Source organism: Mobula hypostoma, chromosome 12 (assembly GCF_963921235.1).
Source record: "Mobula hypostoma chromosome 12, sMobHyp1.1, whole genome shotgun sequence".
Classification (NCBI taxonomy): domain Eukaryota; kingdom Metazoa; phylum Chordata; class Chondrichthyes; order Myliobatiformes; family Myliobatidae; genus Mobula; species Mobula hypostoma.
In genome coordinates this window covers 16,366,521-16,389,111 of record NC_086108.1, presented here as the reverse complement: position 1 = coordinate 16,389,111, position 22,591 = coordinate 16,366,521, and the positions used below count along the sequence as shown (strand labels likewise).

Sequence of the window (22,591 nt, the reverse complement as noted above, 5' to 3'; positions counted from 1 at the left end):
TCCAAAAGGCATGAAGTTTAAAAATAACACATTTCTTTAATATTTTAAGCAAGATTACTTTTTAATTTCCATCTTTTGCAGTTTCAAAATAACAAAAAAGGAAAAGGGCCCGAAGCAAAAGTTTGCATGGGACCCTGCATGGTCAGTACTTAGTAATACCCCCTTTGGCAAGTATCACAGCTTGTAAACGGTTTCTGTAGCCAGCTAATAGTCTTTCAATTCTCGTCTGGGGGATTTTTGCCCATTCTTCCTTGCAAAAGGCTTCTAGTTCTGTGAGATTCTTGGGCCGTCTTGCATGCACTGCTCTTTTGAGGTCTATCCACAGATTTTTGATGATGTTTAGGTCAGGGAACTGTGAGGGCCATGACAAAATCTTCAGCTTGCCCCTCTTGAGGTAGTCCATTGTGGATTTTGAGTGTGTTTAGGGTCATTATCCTATTGTAGAAGCCATCCTCTTTCATCTTCAGCTTTTTTTTTACAGACGGTGTGATGTTTGCTTCCAGAATTTGCTGGTATTTAATTGAATTCATTCTTCCCTCTACCAGTGAGTTGTTCCCCGTGCCACTGGCTGCAACACAAGCCCAAAGCATGATCAATCCACCCCCATACTTAACAGTTGGAGAGGTGTTCTTTTCATGAAATTCTGCACCCTTTTTTCTTCAAACATACCTTTGCTCATTGCGGCCAAAAACTTCTATTTTAACTTCATCAGTCCACAGGACTTGTTTCCAAAATGCATCAGGCTTATTTAGATGTTCCTTTGCAAACTTCTGACGCTGAATTTTATGGTGAGGATGCAGGAAAGGTTTTCTTCTGGTGACTCTTCCATGAAGGTCATATTTGTGCAAGTGTTGCTGCACAGTAGAATAGCGCACCACCACTCCAGAGTCTGCTAAATCTTCCTAAAGGTCTTTTGCAGTCAAACGGGGGTTTTGATTTGCCTTTCTAGCAATCCTACGAGCAGCTTTCTCGGAAAGTTTTCTTGGTCTTCCAGACCTCAACTTGACCTCCACCGTTCCTGTTAACTGCCATTTCTTAATTACATTATGAACTGATGCAATGGCTACCTGAAAACTCTTTGCTATCTTCTTATAGCCTCTTCCTGCTTTGTGGGTATCATTTATTTTAATTTTCAGAGTGCAAGGCAGCTGCTTAGAGGAGCCCATGGCTGCTGATTGTTGGGACAAGGTTTGAGAAGTCAGGGTACTTATAAAGCTTTGAAATTTGGATCACCTGGCCTTTCCTAGCAATGACTGTAAACCAGCCATAGCCCTAACAAGCTAATTAAGGTCTGAGACCTTGGTAAAAGTTATCTGAGAGCTCAAATCTCTTGGGGGTGCCCAAACTTTTGCGTGGTGCTCCTTTCCTTTTTTTCACTCTAACATTGTACAAAACAAAAATAATACACTAATCTTGCTTAAAATGTTGAAAAGAATGTTTCATCTTTAACTTTATGACTTTTGGAGATCAGTTCATCTTCTACTCACTTAACTATTCACAGTAACAGAAATTTTGGCCAGGGTGCCCAAACCTTTGCATGCCGCTGTATATTCTGCCATCACATTTGACCTACCAAAATGAACCACCTCATACTTATCAGGGTTGAACTCCATCTGCCAGGAAAGAGTAGCGCCAACGCACGTCTTACTCCATGGGCTGCCGAAAGGAGACTCTCCCACAGAAATTATTTAGGGCTGAGTTGGTGCACAACCCGTAAGAACATTTTGGTAGTATGACCATGTATGAAATTAAGCTGTTACATGAAAGAACGTTAGAATGGTGTGTTAAGAATGATGCAAGCTATTGAATTAAGTGTAGGACTCTGCATAGCTAAATTGACTTGTTTAACCAACATCCTGAACCTTGCTTGGTTCGAAATCATTAGTTTGTGACAAGGCTAAATAATTTCATGGAGTTGCAAAGAAGTGAGCTTTAGTTTGTAGCTGTGCAGTGGCAAAAGTTCAGGTTGGGACATGGCATCTGCTACCCAGGTGTAAGAGATTGATCAGAGTTGGCAAATGTAATGGATTTATCTTCACAGCTCAATGTAGCATTGCATTCCAGGAAAAAGGAATACTGGAGAAGTGCAGGCTGTGTTTTGCATGAAGGAAGCTGGCACAAGTAGCATGCACGTGTAAGATGTTGTTGATAGCTAAGAATAAAGGTCTTTGCTTTACAAAATTAATAAATGGGCAGGATCACTGGTAGATTGGTAGAAGAAGTGATTTGTGGTTAAAGTTAGGAGACATCTCTGTAGGATGGACCTAGTGGAGGGTTTTAGGATTGTTGTTTAGGGCAGTTGTTCTATATAGCCAAAACTATTATGTCCATCCTAGCAGTGCCACATTTTATCCTGAGCTATACTTCACCGATCCAGTTGATGGATTAGCGGTTGATTTGCTACATTTATTATTTGTTATGTGGAACATTGATGAGACCACATTTATAGTGAAGTCTGTAGCAAGGGAGGATGTCCATTTATTGGAAACAGTTCCAAGAAGGTTTACAAGATCAGTACCTAAAATGGGTGGATGACTTGTAAGGAAAAGACAGGCTAAAATTGCATCAGCTGGAGAATAAAGAATGAGTGGGGAATCAATTGAAAATTAAGATATTGAGGGGAATTAACATAGTGGATCCAGAGGTGATGTTTACTCTCATGGGTGAACCTAGACTTGATTATTCTTTGAAACTCTTGTTTCTGCCACTCTTCGAATGTGAGAGTTTTCAATATTTTTTAGAGGAGGAGTGATGTTATTAAATGATGAAACAAGCTCAAGGAACTGAGAATGCCTATCCCTTCCTATGAATCATTTGTTCTTATGATGTGCAACTAAAACAAGAATTTATAGCTGTTCATCTGATGGGACTATCGTATTGGAGAAGCAATTGATCATCAGGGACAACATTGCATAGGAGTGAATAAGAGGGCAAGAAATGAATTAACAAAACATCTGAGTGAAGCTAATGTGACTGGATGAATTGTCATGCTGTAGTCAATTGTGGTCCACCTATTGGTGAATGGAAATTACCTCTGTGGTTATGGACCCCTCTGAGGATGCTTATTACAGTTGGATTAATAGTGAAAGAAAAGCTCATAGTGGGTTATGGGTTAAAGTTGCAAAATACAAGGGAATACAGTTCTTGGAGCAGTAAATTTCATCACCCATCAAAAATTGTTTGCTTTATTCAAGATAAACTAATCAAGGGGAAAGTTAACTTCATGAAATGAGTGATTCTAAGAGCTTTGTCAATCTAACAAATTTTTTTTTTTAATTTGGTATTTACTCCAGTGCAAAGCACCATATTACAAATAAATAGGTTTTAGTTGACATTAGACGCGCAAAAGTGACATGGTTTAAAGATGTTTCTGCAGGCAGAATTTGTCTATAATTCGAATGTTGTTGGATCGAATGAAATTGGATTCTATCTTCAACTGTACTTTTGAATGCAGCCATTAAGCTAATGTCAGAAATGTGGCCAAGAATTGGCTTTCCAAATGTGTATCTGGTATTACGATCTTTATCTTTCCTTGAACACTAAATATTTATCAGATCATTGAGAAATGATTTTTCCAAACAGTGCTGTTGTACCTCCAATATTAACCCGATACTGTACTTCAAAACTGCATTCCCAAGTTCTCAGTCTTCATGGTACTGCACGGAATTCTCCAACTGGACTTTTTGATCATGTGGCTTAAATTTGCAATTAAAACTTGACCTTTGTTCAGGTATCATAACTTTTACTTGTGAATTTCTTTTCCAGACATGACCATTTGGAGCCCTCAAGGATACCTCCTCATCAAGTCAACCCAATAGCTCAGACAGCTCACCCTTCTACTGGGGTTAATCTCTTCTCTCACCTGTTAAACCTGGAACCCCGAAGTTTGTTGTCCAGGGATTTTGAAACAACAGCAAAGCGGAAGGATACTCCACAAAAAGGACACATGCATTCCCTCCAGTGCCCACCCTCCAGTTCTTTGCCATTGGATCACACATTAGCTGGACAAAAGTCCACAGTCCCATACAAAAGTAAACTGGACCGCATTGAGGCACTGAAAGCAACAGCAGCCTCCCTTTCCAGTCGGATTGAGAATGAAGCAAAAAAGCTGGCAGGCGCTGGCATCAACTATGGCAACATGCAGGACTCTGAGCACGATGTGCTGCAGACCTCTTGGGATGACCGGCACAGGCCCAAGCTGGCCAGCCCACCTGTTCGTGATGGTGGCTGTGACAATACTTCATCCAGAATTTGGAGAATACAAGGACCCAATGTGGGCCACACTACCTTTGAGGATCAGCTGCCAGGGGTTGGCAATTTGTATGAATGTAAAAAGCTTGGTGAGTTGCCACAGTATGACAATTTTTCAGCAAAGCGTCCTGAAAAATGCCAGGAAGTCACTTGGGAAAGCACCTATAAGAGGTCCCTTGAGGCCCTGGAACAAAACCTACAAAAGCTTAATCGAGAAAGGAATCAATTTGAATCCCTCAATTCCAGCGGGGGCTCAATCAGTGAAGGGCCACTTCTAAGTGAAGGAAGTCTCTCAGAGGAGGATGGTCAACCAAGTTCCAGAGACCCAACTAAATTAGCACAAACTTTGAAGGACAAGGATTTCTGTGCGGAAGTGTCAAATCCTTCCCAGCCAATGGTAGAATTTCAGAAAGAAGCAGAAAAATACCAGCCTCTCCAGCTGCAATTGGAGGGATACAAAGGCAAAGCTCCCTGGGAAGAGCTAGCCAAGGGAAGCCCTTACAGTGTAATTAACATCTTTACAAAGAGCTACCAGTTCTGTGGGAAAGGTAAGGACTTAACGTGAGCCTGCACATTTATACCTTTTGCTAGAAATAAATGCGTATTTCCCCTCTTTCCCCATCCATGTTACTCCCCAGTTCATTTTCCTTCTCTGACTTGCACTGTTATGCAATGTGTGTTCTACTGCTTAGTCCAGATGTACATTGATCTCGTGTGTCTCCATAGAGATAGGATATATTATGATGGGAGTCACAGTTGAATAGGATCCTGTATTTCCACGTCATCTAGCACTTTTTTTAATTGGGTTGGAAATCAGCAAAGGCATCTACAGTGTGGATGAGGTGTAGGGTTGCTGGAAGTTGACAGGAGGATTGTGGGAAGAGTGTCTTGTGCACTGTTAAGCAGATTGGCATTGGTGGGGGGAGGTTAGATCTGAGCTCTATAGTGGGATATGACTATTGCCCACATTCTTCTGCAGTGGTGCATCAAATTCTGATGGAGAGACATGGTGTTGTGATATAACAGGATGTTCTATCAGTGGATGAATGGGGAAGTGGGAGCAAAGAATCTGTTCAATTTTAGCTTGCCTGCTACTATCTTGCCACGGTGATGAAAAATAGGTGAGTGAAGTGATTGTGAGATTTTCATCAAAGGGTTGCGTGTGAACTTCCTGACCATCTCTGTTTTGTTGCAGGAAGTTTAGAGGAGCAGTCTGATAGAGGATCCCCAACTCTGCAACCTCTAATATATGCAGCAAGCCCTGAAGTTGCTGATGTATATGAAGATGATTTCCTTTCCTCTCACAGCAGCACAGTTGTAAGCAGGAAGTTCCCTTCATACCAAAGGTAAAGATCAGGTCCTTCTGTGAGCATTACTCTTAAGACCAAACTGAAATGCTTTATCCACCAAAACCAGACAAGTATATTTTACTTTTCAAAGTATTTCTCCAATAGTAAATTGCTTCCATATAATAAATTTCTCCCAGATTCTGTTACTTAAATGCACAGGGCAATTTACAGTGGTCAGATAGCTTACTAGCCTGTAAGACTTTGGGTACCTGAGCAAATCAAGAAGGAAGCCTCAAATCATCTGGAGGAAATTATCATGTTGACAGAGAATCAGATAGTATCTGGAACTTTGCAAAGTAGTGGCATTCCTAACTGTGCCACTTCCACCCGTAGAGGGGAAAAAAAAGACTGGTGACAATACTTGTGACCATCTTCCCAAGCAGGTGCCAAACAAGTGGTGATCTTTCAGGAATTCTTTATTCCAAGGTGCACCTTCCTTATTTCATGAACTTGCTGTCTCAGTAAATTTCACTGCCTTCATTTACTTTTGAAGGTTATCCATTGTAACACTGCATATAAACTATTCTTACCTTGTATTGTTGATGATTTGTGATATCATTTTCTCCAGTTGACTGCATTTCTCTTCTAATGTCTATGCTGTCATTCAAATGGGTAGGCAGTGGTTAGTTGTTTTAATACAGGTTTCCCCCGCTATCGGAAAGTAGAGCGTTCCTATGAAACCTTTCGTAATCCAAAATGGCGTAAAGTGAAGAAGCAATTACCATTAATTTATATGGGAGAAATTTTTGAGAGTTCCCAGACCCAAAAAATAACCTACCAAATTATAGCAAATAGCACATAAAACCTAAAATAACACCAACATATAGTAAAAGTAGGAATTATATGATAAATACACAGCCTATGTAAAGTAGAAATAATGTATGTACAGTGTAGTTTCACTTATCAGAATCGGGTAGATTTGGCCAAAACCGATTTGCAGAAAAAAATTAGCACATACGCACATGCGCACGTACACGCATGCACACACATCTGCCCGCGCAAGGCTTCACGGTCATGATAGTCTTTCTCGGGGTAAACACAAGTTTCAAGCGGGCACCTTTTTTCGTAAAAGCGAAAATCTTTTTCGGATGTCTTTCGGTTAGTGAAAACAGGTACGAATATAGGTCTTTCGTAAAAGCAAAGTGGCGTAAAGCGAACTTTTGTAAAGCGGGGGGCTTCTGTATGTATCCAGCTGTAGACTGGAGAAATAGATCTGAAAGTTTTCTCCAATGCCCTCACCCTGGCAACTTTCAAATATGATTTCCACATTTATTCTGATATAAGACCATAAGATTTAGGAGCAGAAGTAGGCCATTCAGCCCATTGAGTCTGCTCCACCATTCAATCATGGGCTGATCCACTTCATCCAGTCATCCCCACTCCCGTGCTTTCACCCCATACCCTTTGATGCTCTGTCAAATCAAGAACCTATCTATCTCTGCCTTAAATACACCCAGTGACTTGGCCTCCACAGCCGCTCGTGGCAATGAATTGCACAGATTTACCACCCTCTGACTAAAGTAATTTCTCCGCATCTCAGTTCTAAAAGGGTGTCCTTCAATCCTGAAGTCGTGCCCTCTTTTCCTAGAGTCTGCTACCATGAGAAATAACTTTGCCATATCTAATCTGTTCAGGCTTTTCAACATTTGGAATGTTTATATGAGATCCCCCCTCATTCTCCTGAACTCCAGGGAATACAACCCAAGAGCTGCCAGACGTTCCTCATACGGTAACCCTCTCATTCCTGTAATCATTCTCGTGAATCTTTTCTGAACCCTCTCCAATGTCAGTATATCCTTTCTAAAGTAAAAAGCCCAAAACTGCACACACCTCTCCAAGTGTGGTCGCACGAGTGCCTTATAGAGCCTCAACATCACATCCCAGCTCTTATATTCTATACCTCTAGAAATGAATGCCAACATTGCATTCACCTTCTTCACAGCCAACTCAACCTGCAGGTTAACCTTTGGGGTATCTTGCACAAGGACTCCCACGTCCATAGAACCGTAGAACATTACAGCACAGAAACAGGCCTTTTGGCCCTCCTCGGCTGTGCGGAACCATTTTTCTGCCTAGTCCCACTGACCTGCGCCTGGACCATATCCCTCCATACACCTCTCATCCATGTACCTGTCCCAAGTTTTCCTTAAATGTTAAAAGTGAGCCCACATTTACCACTTCATCTGGCAGCTCATTCCACACTCCTACCAATCTCTGTGTGAAGAAGCCCTCCTTAATGTTCCCATTAAACTTTCCCCCTTCACCCTTAACTCATGTCCTCTGGTTTTTCTTTCTCCCCTAGCCTCAGTGGAAAAAGCCTGCTTGCATTCACTCTATCTATACCCATCATAATTTTATATACCTCTATCAAATCTCCTGGGTATGAATCTAAACTGCAACCGGTGATGAGGCTCTGTTTACCCCTTAGTCACTCATTGCTCCCAGGGCCACTCTGACCTGGTGGAACGGTAGCACCTGCAAGGGTTCCTGCTCAGGATACGAGCAAAGGCCAACGGCAGATCCAGCAGGTTCAGTAACAGAACTTATGACAGAGAAGGCGGATGAGCTAGGACCTCAAATATCAATGGCTATTGTATAGGTGGATGAAATTTGGGAAGAAAACGGCGATTTCTTTAGTTCGCCCAATGGTAGGCAATAGCAAACCACTGTTGCTATTTGCTAAGAAAACCATGGTCAAACTCACAAAATGTATCACACAACAACAGCGTCAAGAGGATCTTCAAGACAATTCTGAAGATGCTTCGCTCGGTAGGGTTGATTCTGGTCAACAGGGGATCCCCGACCATCATCAGGCTACTGATCATAAAATTCAAGTAACACAAAAGAAAATTATTGCCACTTGGAATGTAAGAACCCTATATCAAGCAGGAAGATTGGACAATGTGATAAGTGAAATGGAAAGACTAAAGATTAACATCATGGGAATTAGCGAAGTTCATTGGAAAGGTGCTGGAGCATGTCAGATTAGAAATAAAACACTAGTTTATTCTTGGGGAACAACCCATACTAATGGAGTAGGAATTCTTATGATGGATGAAAACATGGCAAAAAGTGTTTTAGGACATTGGGCAACATCAGAAAGAGTGCTGCTTGTTAGATTCAGAGGACAACCATTTGATTTAGCAATTATACAGGTATATGCACCAACAACAGAAGGAACAAATAAGGATATAGATAAATTCTATGAAGAGTGTGAACAAGCAAAGAATGGATGTAAGTCTCAAGTATTGTCATGGGAGATCCAAATGCTAAAGTAGGTGCTGATGGAAATTTGGACTAGGGGAAAGAAATGAAAGAGGTGAGAAATGGGTAGAATGGTGCAAGATGAATAATCAGGTCATTATGAATACCTACTTTAAAAACCATCCAAGATGATTGTGGACCTGGAAAAGTCCAGGTGATAACACTAGAAATCAAATTGATTTTATTACTATAAACCAAAGATTTAGAAACTCAGTGACTCAATGTAATACATATCCAGGTGCAGACTGTAATAGTGACCATAACCCAGTAGTATGTCATGTAAAAGTAAAACTTAAAAAACTAAAGAAGCAAAAACCTGAACACTCCCTTGACTACTTGCAATTAATTGAAGAGGAAAACTTGAGACAAAAATTTACAATTGAAGTAAGGAATAGATTTCAAAGTCTAGAAATAGAATCTGTTGAAGATGATAGCAATCACGTAGAAATGAAATTTAACTCTCTAAAGGATGCCTTGGTAGAATCAGCAAAGTCAGTGATTCCTAAAAAAGAAAAAAGCACAAAAAATAAATGGATGACTGATGAAATCAAAAATCTAATGGAAGAAAGCCACCCCTATAGAATATTAGTCCTTAGATAAAAAAAAGTTATAAGCTTATGTCGAAAAACCAAAGAAGAATGGTTAAACCAGGAATGTGAGCAAATAGAAAGAATCCCTATTACTGATCCAAAAAGGTTACATCAACAAATCAAGAATATCACTGGTAAAAAGCTCCTCTGTTCTTCAGGTGGATGTTTGAAAGCAAAGGACAGTACTATTATCATGGATAAAGATGAGATTATGAACAGATGGACTGAGTGTATTCAGAAATTGTTTGAAGATGATCCAGGCAAAAAAACAGAAATTAAGAAAAACATTGAAGGTCCAAGTATTTTAAAATCTGAAGTTCATAATGCAATAAATAAGATGAAGAAAGGAAAGGCAGCAGGTCCTGATGAATTAGTAATAGAACAAATTATCGCCCTTGAAGATTATGGAATTGAAAAACTTACTGATTTAATCAATGACATTTATGAGACTGGAATAATACCAGAAGAGATGAAAAAATCAGTATTTATCACTCTTCCTAAGAAAGCTGGAGCAATAGATTGTGAATTACATAGGACCATAAGTTTAATGAGTCACATCACCAAGATACTTCTAAGAATTTTGATGGCAAGAGCTAAAAGTAAGATACAAGCTGAAATAGGCAAAGAACAATGTGGTTTTATGAAAGACAAAGCTAGAAGAAATGCAATATTGATGTTAAGGATACTATCAGAATGAGCTATTCAAGTGCAAAAAGATTTGTTTGTTTTATCAACTACACAAAAGCATTTGATAAAGTTAAGCACAATAAGTTATTTGAAATATTGCAGAAAACTCTAGATCTAGATTCGAAAGACCCCCGCCTAATCAGAAATCTGTACTGGGAACAAACTGCTGCTGTAAGAATAGATGGAGAAGTGAGTCAGTTTACAAAAATCAAGAGAGGTGTGAGACAAGGGTGTGTTTTCTCCCTGATTTATTTAATGTGTACAGTGAAACAATATTACAAAAAATAAGAGACATTTTGGGAATCAAAATTGGCATTGAAAACATCAGTAATTTCAGATATGCAGATGACATTGTGTTAATTGCAAGTACGGAGGAAGAACTACAAAACTTAATTGATATAATTGTTGAAGAAAGTGCAAAAACGGGTCTATCTATCAATTGCAAAAAGACAATGCATGGTGATATCCAAAAAGAAGGAGAATCCTATCTGCAGGCTGAGAATAAATGGGGAAGACATAAAACAAGTACAGAACTTTTGCTACTTAGGACCCTGGGTGACATCAGATGGCAGGTGCGACTTGAACATCAAAAGAAGAATAGGGATGGCAAAAGACACCTTTATGAGAATGAAGAATATACTGACCAATACTAAACTAGGCATGACAACCCGCCTCAGAGTACTGAAGTGTTACGTTTATCCAGTTATGTTATATGGCTCAGAATGTTGGACAATATCTAGTAACATGAGGAAACGAATTGTAGCAGCAGAGATGTGGTTTTTGAGGAGGATGCAAAGAATATCATGGACGAAACGAATATCTAATGAGGATGTCATGAACAGAGCAAACACAAAAAGAGAAATAATGTATGAGATCATGAAAAGGCAACATAACTTCATTGGACATGTGATTAGGAAAGAGGAGTTAGAATGCACGGTAATTATGGGAAAGATTGAAGGGAAAACAAAGACAAATGATGATGGAGACAGCAGTCAGAGAACTGGAAATGAATATAATGAATTGATCCACTTGACCCAAAACAGGAGTGTGTGGGCCATGGCAGTCAAAGCTCAAACTGGGCATGGCACCTGATGATGATGATGATGATCAAATCTCCCTTCATTCTTCTACGCTCCAGGGAATAAAGTCCTAATCTATTCAAATTTTCTCTGTAACTCAGTTTCTCAAATCCCGGCAACATCCTTTTAAACCTTCTCTGCACTCTTCCAACCTTATTAATATCCTTCCTGTAATTTGGTGACCAAAACTGTACAGAATACTCCAAATACCTAACCATGATATTCCAACTCTTATACTCAATACTTTGATTTATAAAGGCCAATGTACCGAAAGCTCTCTTTACGATCCTATCTACCTGTGACGCCATTTTTAGGGAATTTTGTATCTGTATTCCCAGATCCCTCTGTTCTACTGCACTCCTCAATGCCCTACCATTTACCTTGCATGTTCTATCTTGGTTTGTCTTTCCAAAGTGCAATACCTCACACTTGCCTGTATTAAACTCAATCTCCCATTTTTCAGCCCATTTTTCCAGCTGGTCCAAATCCTCCTGCAAGCTTTGAAAACCTTCCTCACTGTCCACTACACCTCCAATCTTTGTATCATCAGCAAATTTGCTGATCCAGTTTACCACATTATCATTTAGATCATTGATATGGATAACAAATAACAATGGACCCAGCACTGATCCCTGTGGCACACTACTAGTCACAGGCCTCCACTCAGAGAAGCAATCCTCCACTACCACTCTCTGGCTTCTTCCATTGAGCCAAGTCCTTTTGCATCTCTGCATTTTGAATTCTTTCCCCATCTAAATAATAGTCTGCTTATTTATTTCTTCCACCAAAGTGCATGACCATACACTTTCCAACATTGTATTTCATTTGCCACTTCTTTGCCCATTCCCCTAAACAACCTAAGTCTCTCTGCAGGCTCTCTGTTTCCACAACACTACCTGCTCCTTCACCTATCTTTGTATCATTGGCAAATTTAGCCACAAATCCCTTCATACTGTAGTCCACATCATTGACATACATCGTAAAAAGTAACGGTCCCAACACCGACCCCCGTGGAACTCCACTGGTAACCGGCAGATAGCCAGAATAGGATCCCTTTATTTCCACTGTCTGTTTTCTGCTGACCAGCCAGTGCTCCACCCACGGTAGTAACTTCCCTGTAATTCCATGAGCTCTTATCTTGCTAAGCAGCCTCATGTGCGGCACCTTGTAAAAGGCCTTCTGAAAGTCCAAGTACACCACGTCTACTGCATCTCCTTTGTCTACCCTGCTTGTAATTTCCTCAAAGAATTGCAGTTGGCCTTGTTAGGCAGGATCTTCCTTTCAGGAAACCATGTTGGCTTTGGCCTGTCTTGTCATCTACCTCCAGGTACGCCATAATCTCATCCCTAACAATGGATTCTAACAACTTCCCAACCATTGATGTCAGGCTAACAGGTCTATAGTTTCCTTTCTGCTGCCTCCCACCCTTCTTAAATAGCGGAGTAACATATGCAATTTTCCAGTCATCTAGTACCATGCCAGAATCTATCGATTCTTGAAAGATCATTGTTAACACCTCTACAATCTCTCCAGCTACTTTCCTCAGAACCCGAGGGTGCATTCCATGAGGTCCAGGAGATTTATCCACTCTCAGACCATTAAGCTTCCTGAGCACCTTCTCAGTCGTAATTTTCACTGCATAAACTTCACTTCCCTGATGCTCTTGAATGTCCAGTATACTGCGGACGTCTTACACTGTGAAGACTGATGCAAAATATGTATTCAGTTCCTCTGCCATCTCTGCATTTCTCATTACAATATCTCTAGCGTCATTTTGTATTGGTCCTATATCTAGCCTCAACTCTCTTTTACCCTTTATATACTTAAAAATGCTTTTAGTATCATCTTTGATATTAGTTGTCAGCTTCCTCTCATAATTCATCTTTTCCTTCCAAATGACCACCTTAGTTTCCTTCTGCAAGTTTTTAAAAGCTCCTCAATCCTCTATCTTCCCACTACTTCTGGCTTCCTTGTATGCCCTCTGTTTTGCTTTTACCTTGGCTCTGACTTCACTTGTCAGCCACTAGTGTCCTTCTTTCCTTTGAAAATTTATTCTTATTTGGAATATACCTGTCTTGCACTTCCCTTATTTTTAGCAGAAACTCCAGCCATTGCTGCTCTGCTGTCCTTCCTGCATGTATCCTTTTCCTGTCAACTTTGGCCAGTTCCACTCTCATGTCATTGTAATTTCCTTTATTCCACTGAAATACCGACATGTTAGATTTTATTTTTTCCCTCTCAAATATCACCTAGTCCAGTCCATCAATACCATGTGTTGACCTTTGACTCACAAACACTGTCTGATATCTAGTACTGAAAGAACAAGTTTTCTCTAAAGATGAAAAAAAGCTGTTTTTTGTCATAAAGTCTACCAACTCCTCCTCTGTCATCACATAGTTCTGAAAGAAAAATGAAACCATTTATAACCATGATGTATATTTAATCCCAATATCTGTGGACCTTCAGGACTGGAAAGGAAGGGAAGAAGTCCCCTTTTCCGTAGATGCTGCCTAACCTGCTGAGTTCTTCCGGCATTTTGAATGTGTTGCTTCAGATCTCAGCATCTGCCGATTTTCTCCTGTATATGCACAACCTTGTGTATGTGTTTATTTTTATTATTGCATTCTTTATTGTATTTTCTGTGCTACATCAGATTGGGAGTAACAGTTCTCCTTTACACTTGTATATTGGAAGTGAAATTAAATAATCTTGAAACATTAGAATCATAAGTGGGTGTTCAGCCATTGTGTTTGGCTAGATGGAAAAAGGCTCCTGGCTTCCTTTTACTTTTCACTAATCCTGCGAGCACACATCTCAAGTGCATTTTAAAACCAATGAGGGGTTGTGCCTCTATCATCCCCTCATGCAGTGAGTTCCAGAGAATTCCATATTTTGAATGTTTTTTTCTCTCTAATTTGTTTAATCCTCTATTAATAATCCCTTTGTTAAATGAAGTATTTCCTTCCTGTTTATTCTAGGCCTCTCATAATTTAAGTACTGTAATTATATCTCCCCTGAGCCTCCTGTTCCAAAAAAAGCAATCAAAGTTGATCCAATCTTAACTAAAAATTTCTAGTCCTAGCATCATCATCAAAATCTTTTGGTGTACACTTCCCAGTACAAACAGTAACTTTATTTTATTTAGACACAGCACAATAACAGGCTCTTGTGACCCAAAAAGCCTGCGCTACTCAGTTACACTTGTGACCCACATCTTTCCTGTATTATGGTTGCTGAACTATGCATAGTAATGCAGCTGTAGACTAGTAAGGGTTGCACAGTATTCTGGTGTAATTTCACTGCTCTTGTATTCCATGTTTCAATTGATAAAGAAAAACATTACTTTTACATTTTTAACCAATTTATGCAGTTGCTGCTTTAACAATCTGTAGGTTCCCTGGTAACCTTTGTGTTTTCTTGTTTATTCACTGGTGTTGACACACCTCCCAAAATGCACTATTGCTCCTTTCTGCAAGGTGAATTTTGCCATTTGTACTTTCCTGCATTCTGTGGCTTTTCTCTTTTGAAACATTGTGAAACTGTGAGTCTGACACCAGCCTGTTAATCTTCTACTATTCAGGGTCCATTGAATCTTAGTGATTGTTTTAAAAATCATGTTGACTTGCTCATCTTAGCAAAAAGGTTTGCATGCCAACAGCACTTTATTTCCCCTGTCCTGTTACTTTCCGTAGAATTGAAAATAACAGGTGGAATATTTTGGTTTCCTTTGAGCTTTTCAGTTCTATAACCATACTATGAACTGTAATCAGTTATCTCTGAATATTGTGTCACATACACGCAACCCTGGGGAAAGTACCAGTTACATGCATGCAACACTGTAAAAGTATCAGCAGCAATAGGACACACCTGGAGTCTGGTTTTGATGTTAAAATCCGCTATCTTTATTAGTAACTACTAAATATATTAACTTAACCAGGTGATCAAAAGTTAGCAGTGTTATGCACATATAGGTGTATAGATAAAGTTCCCAAACTTATTCAAGCTCAGGTGGCAAGAATTACAGTCATATAATGGTATGTAAGGAAGTTCAGTTCAGTTCTAATGCACAAAGTTGTTGTTATGAGGGAGATATTTGTAATCCAAGATGAATGTTGTTAGAAGGCAATTACGTTGATATTCCACAGATTCCACGACCGCAATACAAAATAACAATAGCAGTAGGTTTTATCTCCGAAGTTGTTCCACTCCACACACGAAGTATCACCAACAGTAGCTTATCACAAAGGGGACCATCTTCAAGGGAACCATCACCCAGGCAAGGGTAGACACACTGGTAGATTCCACACGATTACCCCAAACACACAATGTGATAGCCACTTATCCAGTTCCATGACATACGAAATAACTCCAATAGTGATTTGTCACAGTGGTGCCTTTCTTCAGTGAACTACCACACCCATTCAAAGGGTAAACACACACATGGTATTCACAAAGATTCTCCCCTCACCAGGGAACCCACTCCTGTGGATTAACTATGTGACAATCACACTTTCGTATTCGAATGGAATCAAACTCACCCTTGCGGGCTACTAGGAGAGAGTCCAAACAGTGATCTCTTTTTCACTAGGTTTCTTCTGTTTCAAATCTTTCTCTCCTGTCTCTCTGCCAACTTTTTCTAGTTGCAGCACTCGTGAGAGTCAATTATCAATACTCTGGATCGATCTCAACTCACCCCTTTTGGGTGACTGAAAGTTTAAACCAGCAATCTCACTCATTGGTGTCTTTCATTGATCGAAACCATCTCGACTCTGAGCATGTGTCGTTCTGTGTGTGTCTGTAAAAGGATCATCTGACCTTGCTTATTCAAAACAAGCTGCGAGAAACCATAAACATTCATTGTCCATCAAACAACTCCACCTCTCTCACCAGAGTAACCAAGCAATTTTGCAGTCAGTAGAAATCCAACAGTGTTCAAAAGTCAGTCTCATTCTCTTGGCATTTTAAAGTGACAGTCCATAGAAAAAATGAACCCTAGGGGCTTATAAGAACTGAAAGAGTAGAAGACCAATACAGTGGTGATTTTGATTCAACCATCCATTAGGAAACCTTCATACATCTGGTGTTTAGCATGTATGCTGATCCTGCATTTCCATTTACATCAATTTGGGGCAGGAGGTATAAACCTTGATTCTAACTGATTTCTGCCTTGTTTATTTAAAGTCTAATCATTCTGACAGATTGGAATTTATGTGCTGACATGTCAATGTTGTCCAGTGTGCTCTCTGACATTGTGACTACCGGCACTACAATGCCTTATGCTTAGTCTTTTTCAGGCCGCTTATTTATTTAATTTATTATTTAGTGGTGCAGTGCGGAGTAAGCCCTTCTGGCCCTTCGAGCAACACTGCCCCAGCAATCCCTGCCAAACTGAATTAACCCTAACCTAATCACTAGACAATTGACAATGATCAGTTAACCTACCCAATATGTGTTTGGGCTGTGGAAGGAAACTGGAGCACCCAGGGGAAACCCTGGGTGGATGTAGAGACTCCTTGCAAAAGGGCACCAGAATTGAGCACCAAACTCCAGAACACCTTAAGCGATAATAGTGTCATGCTAATAACTATGCTCTAGTGGTACTCAATTCTTTTCCGTCCTTTTTTTTAAAAAAATCCAAAATTTGTTTTTGGAACACTTTACAGTGTTTATGTTGCCCTATCACTGATTTAGAATGTGCGTACCTGTACCTGTTATATTCTGTAGCTTTTGCTGGTGAGCCATAGTTCCTACAATTTTTTCCGGAAGGTCTGTTTGAAAATAGAGCTCTGATTAATCTTTGTTTTGGGTTTCTTTAGTAGTTGTGCCAGCAGTTCTTCCAGTATCTGTGAGGAGCTTCCCAGCAAAAAATCTCAAGAAAGAAGGCCTGGAGAAGTGTCCCCTCGATCTTCAGTGCACCGTTCTACACCCTCCTCCCGATCATCCGGTTCTTCAAGAAAGAAAATCAAAATAGATGGTAAGTGATACTGATTTTATTGTTCCATCCCTCAGCACTACAGGCTAGTATGGAGCCTCCAATGCAGAGGGCTGCAAGAGGCTTCTGGGTATTGCAGAGTCAACCCGTTCCATCATGGACATAATCCTCCTCGCCATCAAGAACATCTTTGAGAGGCAACGCCACAAGAAAGCAGCATCAGTTGAAGACCCTCACCATCTGGGACATGTCCTCATCAAGGAGGAGATCCAGAAACCTGAGACCCACACTTAATGTATTAAGAACAGTTTCTTCCCCTCTGCCATCAGATTTCTAAATGGTCTATACGCGTTATTTCATTATTCATGTCTTGCACTGTACTGCTGCTGCAAAACAAATTTCAAGATGTACGTTAGTGATAATAAATTAGATTCTCATTCTTATTACCGCATACTCTTCCAGGGAGAAGAGGAGGGAATGCTCTGTATGGACATTGAACAAATTTTGGTTGGTTTAAGAAGATTTGGAAGATGTTTACTGTCGTCGTGCTAACACATTCATCTTTCAATTTTGATAGGTGTGGATGTTAAGGGAAATGTGCGACGTTCCCCTGTGGATGACAGTACATGGCCATCTGCAAGTAGTTCTGATCAAGCCTCTGCTGAAGGAAGGGTACTGGACCTGGGACAAAGTGTAATTGGTGTTCCTGAGCAAGTGAAAGATTCTAATGGCCCTACAGAAGAAACCCTCATTGCATCTCCTACCAGGTATGGACAAAATTGTACAGTATTAGTTGACTGCAGCAACCTTCTGTTTATTAGGGTGGAGTAATTAAGTGTTTGGGCATGAATAACAGAGTGATTTCATGAATTAATGACTCTAGGTGTGTACGTGTGATGCAAGTGTTCTGCTATTATTTCACAGCTTGAAAAAGCTAAGTCATAGTCATACTTTATTGATCCCGCGGGATATTTGGTTTCGTTACAGTTGCACCAACCAAGAACAGAGTATAAATATAGCAATATAAAACCATAAATAATTAATTAATAATATGTAAATTATGCCAGGAAGTAAGTCCAGGACCAGCCTATTGGCTCAGGGTGTCTGACCCTCCAAGGGAGGAGTTGTAAAGTTTGATAGCCACAGGCCGGAATGACTTCCTATGACGCTCAGTGTTGCATCTCGGTGGAATGAGTCTCTTGCTGAATGTACTCCTGTGCCCAACCAGTACGTCATGTAGTGGATGGGAGACATTGTCCAAGATGGCATGCAACTTGGACAGCATCCTCTTTTCAGACACCACCGTGAGAGAGTCCAGTTCCATCCCCACAACATCACTGGCCTTATGAATGAGTTTGTTGATTCTGTTGGTGTCTGCTGCCCTCAGCCTGCTGCCCCAGCACACAACAGCAAACATGATAGCACTGGCCACCACAGACTCGTAGAACATCCTCAGCATCATCCGACAGATGTTACAGGACCTCAGTCTCCTCAGGAAATATAGACGGGTCTGACCCTTCTTGTAGACAGCCTCAGTGTTCTTTGACCAGTCCAGTTTATTGTCAATTCGTATCCCCAAGTATTTGTAATCCTCCACCATGTCCACACTGACCCCCTGGATGGAAACGGGTCACTGGTGCCGTAGCTCTCCTCAGGTCCACCACCAGCTTCTTAGTCTTTTTCACATTAAGCTGCAGAATAACCTGCAGTGCTTCATTCATTAAAATAAGTGCATTTGTTGGATGCTATTTAGCCATTTTGTGTACAACTTGCTTTAACGAATAGCAATATGAACATTTGGAGAGGGATAATATGATTAGGAATAGTCAGCATGGCTTTGTGAAGGTAGGTCATGCCTTATGAGTCTGATTGAATTTCTTGAGGATGTGACTAAACACATTGATGAAGGTAGAGCAGTAGATGTAGTGTGTGTAGATTTCAGTAAGGCATTTGACAAGGTACCCCATGCAAGGCTTATTGAGAAAGTAAGGAGGCATGGGATCCAAAGGGACATTGCTTTGTGGATCTAGAAACTGGCTTGCCCACAGAAGGCAAAGAATGGTTGTAGAAGGGTCATATTCTGCAAAGAGGTCGGCGACCAGTGGTGTGCCTCAGGGATCTGTTCTGGGACCTGTGCTGTTCGTGATTTTTATAAATCCCTGGATGAGGAAGTGGGGGGATGGGTTAGTAAATTTGCTGATGACATAAAGGTTGGTGGTGTTGTGGATAGTGTGGAGGGCTGTCAGAGGTTACAGCGGGACATTGATAAGATGCAAAACTGGGCTGAGAAGTGGCAGATGGAGTTCAACCCAGATAAGTGTGAGGTGGTTCATTTTGGTAGGTCAAGTATGATGACAGAATAGTATTAATGGTAAGACTCTTGGCAGTGTGAAGGATCAGAGGGATCTTGGGGTGAGAGTTCATAGGACACTCAAAAGGTACTGCGCAGATTGACTCTGTGGTTAAGAAGGCATACGGTGCATTGGCCTTCATCAGTCATGGGATTGAATTTGAATTTAAGAGCCGAGAGGACCCTACATAGGACCCTGGTCAGACCCCACTTGGAGTACTGTGCTCAATTCTGGTCACCTCACTGCAGGAAGGATGTGGAAATCATAGAAAGGGTGCAGGGGAAATTTACAAGGATGTTGCTTGGATTGGGGAGCATGTCTTATGAGAATAGGTTGAGTGAACTCGGCCCTTTTTCCTTGCCACAATGGAGGATGAGAGGTAACCTGAGAGAAGTGTATAAGATGATAAGAGGCATTGATCATGTGGATAATCAGAGGCTTTTTCCCAGGGCTGAAATGACTAGCAAGAGAGGGCACAGTTTTAAGGTGCTTGGAAGCAGGTACGGAGGAGATGTCAGAGGTAAGCTTTTTACGCAGAGAGTGGTGAGTGCATGGAATGGGCTTCAGGCGACGGTGGTGAAGGCGGATACAATATGGTCTTTTAAGAGACTTCTGGACAGGTACATGGAGCTCAGAAAATAGAGGGCTGTGGGTAAGCTTAGGTAATTTCTAATGTTCAACACCGCTTTGTGGGCCAAAGGGCCTGTATTGTGCTGTAGGTTTTCTATGTTTCTAATATGAGAATGCCCAAATAATCTGGCTTGATTACCTTGGTCAAAGGAAAGAGATTTGTCAAGACAACAGATAATCCATCATTTTTACTATTAGATGTTACTTCAGTTTTGTATCTCATCTGGAAGATAGCACTTTTGACAATACAGTACTCCATTATTATACTGATTTGTTACTATAGAATAAAAATTGAACCCCCAATTTTTTCATGAGACTGAGATTTTTACTCAGGCAAGTTTCTTACTTTGAATACTTGGAACTCTTGATGCCCATCCTCTGGGTTCTCCCCCCCCCCCCCTTTCTATCTCCGTAGGCCTCTTGTCCCATGATCCTCTCATATCCCTTTTGCCAATCAACTGTCCAGCTCTTGGCTCCATCCCTCCCCCTCCTGTCTTCTCCTATCATTTTGGATCTCCCCCTTCCCCTCCCACTTTCAAATCTCTTACTAGCTCTTCTTTCAGTTAGTCCTGATGAAGGGTCTCGGCCCGAAACGTCGATTGTACCTCTTCCTAGAGATGCTGCCTGGCCTGCTGAGTTCGCCAGCAACTTTGTGTGTGGCAGTTATCTTCTCCATTTTGTAAATGTCCATTGTACTTTCCATCCATACATTTAAAGTTGGGCACTCCTGTGATAACCATTTCCTGGTCTTTTTACCAGTCACCAGAAGTACACTCATTAAATATTTATCTTGTTACAACCATTCTTGAGGTATATACCCAAAATATTGGTCTTACTCTCTAAAGGTATTTCACACTTAAAGATGTCTTGTAGAGCATTATGTATCCCACTCCAATAGTCTTTGATAATGGGGTATTCCCAGAAAATATGATAATAGTTTGCATTTTGATTTCCACAATTTCTCCAGCAAACAAGGGGATTACTATCATAATAGGATTTCTGAGAGGGTGTAATAAAATATCTAATCAAGACTTTCCACCCGAACTTCCTCCATTTCTGTGAACTGGTACACTTCCACTGGTACCTCCATATTCCTGACGAAGGGTCTCGGCCTGAAACGTCGACTGCACCTCTTCCTATAGATGCTGCCTGGCCTGCTGCGTTCACCAGCAACTTTGATGTATGTTACCTCCATATTATTGTCCATTCTTCCTCAGATATTATTATCCCTCCTTCCTTCTCCCATTTTGTTTTAATGTATGAAGTCGAATGTGTTTTAGGATTTGTGACAAACCCTTATACAGGCTTGAAATTATTCTACTACCGTTGTCTGAATTATATGCTTTTCTAAATAGCTCTATCTGACATGTACTTGCCTTGGTTACGTTTTTAACTGTCCTATTAACATACTGTCGCATCTGTAAATACCGGTAAAAGTCTTGCTATTCTAATAAGTGTTTCTCTTTGAGCACTTCAAAACTGAACAGTGTTCCTTCTTTCATTATATTGCAATTAGCTGTTATTGCTTTAGCTGTCCAGTCCTTATATCTAGCATCCAGTTTATTCGGCACACCATTTAAGAATTGCAATGTCTCTCTCTAGTTTATATTCTTTTATAATAGTTTTCAATATTTTAAGAGTCCATTTCATCCACAGGTTGTCAATATTATTTACGAAACTTTGTAGGTTGTTATCAGCCAAGATTGCCTATATGGGGATGGAAAGTATCCTCTCCTCCATGTTTTTCCATTGAGCGTCATATGATGGGTTGCACCAGCATATCATGGAGATCACCACTTCTAATACTCTTTTGAAGAGGCCAGACTTAATTTCTCCTTGGCTGACAACCTATTTATTCCTGGAATCAACCTATTAAATTTATTCTGCACTTATTCCAAAATGGATTTATTCTGTTGTGGGTGTAAAATCAAAAAGTGCATGTCGTATTCTAAATAAGATCCTGCCAAGACATTAATATCCTCCAAATCCTTTTGAGATTTTAACATACTTCTCATCTTTCTAACAGCTTGCTGTGCCTGCTCAGTTACTTTTTTACCTTGTGCACCAGTAAATGATTACCTCTATTCATTCTAACATTTATCTCATGGATTAATGTCTTTTCACCTAATTATTGCATGGTGCTAATTCTGAAGAAAAGTAGTTAACCTGAAACTAACTCTTTACATGTGCTGCGTTACCTGAATATTTCCAGTGTTTGTTTCTACTTAAGATTTAAACATAGAACATTACAACACAGCAAGGGTCCTTCAGACATGATGTTCTAACGATGCCCTTGTTGATGGATGCATTTTTCCTGTGACAGCGCTCAGTGTAGGTGTGCTGAATGATGGGGAGGGCTTTGCCCATGATAGACAGGGCCATATCCACTACTTTTTGTAGGCGTTTCAATTCAATGCTGTTGGTGTTTCCATACCAGACCATGATGCAACCAGTCAAA

General features: G+C 40.4%; 1 protein-coding gene across 9 annotated transcripts in view; it reads left to right on the top strand.

Moving 5' to 3' along the window:
• The window catches only part of cep350 (centrosomal protein 350), a 251,684-nt gene that overhangs the window by 90,083 nt on the left and 139,010 nt on the right, over window positions 1-22,591 (top strand). For 8 of the 9 annotated variants that reach the window (XM_063063675.1, XM_063063671.1, XM_063063674.1 and 5 more), the window contains 4 exons: window positions 3,766-4,799; window positions 5,447-5,597; window positions 17,037-17,194; window positions 17,730-17,919. In XM_063063675.1, the coding sequence (XP_062919745.1) occupies window positions 3,766-4,799; window positions 5,447-5,597; window positions 17,037-17,194; window positions 17,730-17,919 (1,533 nt within the window). The remainder of the gene's footprint in view (window positions 1-3,765; window positions 4,800-5,446; window positions 5,598-17,036; window positions 17,195-17,729; window positions 17,920-22,591) is intronic. The other variant, XM_063063672.1, reaches the window with a different exon arrangement.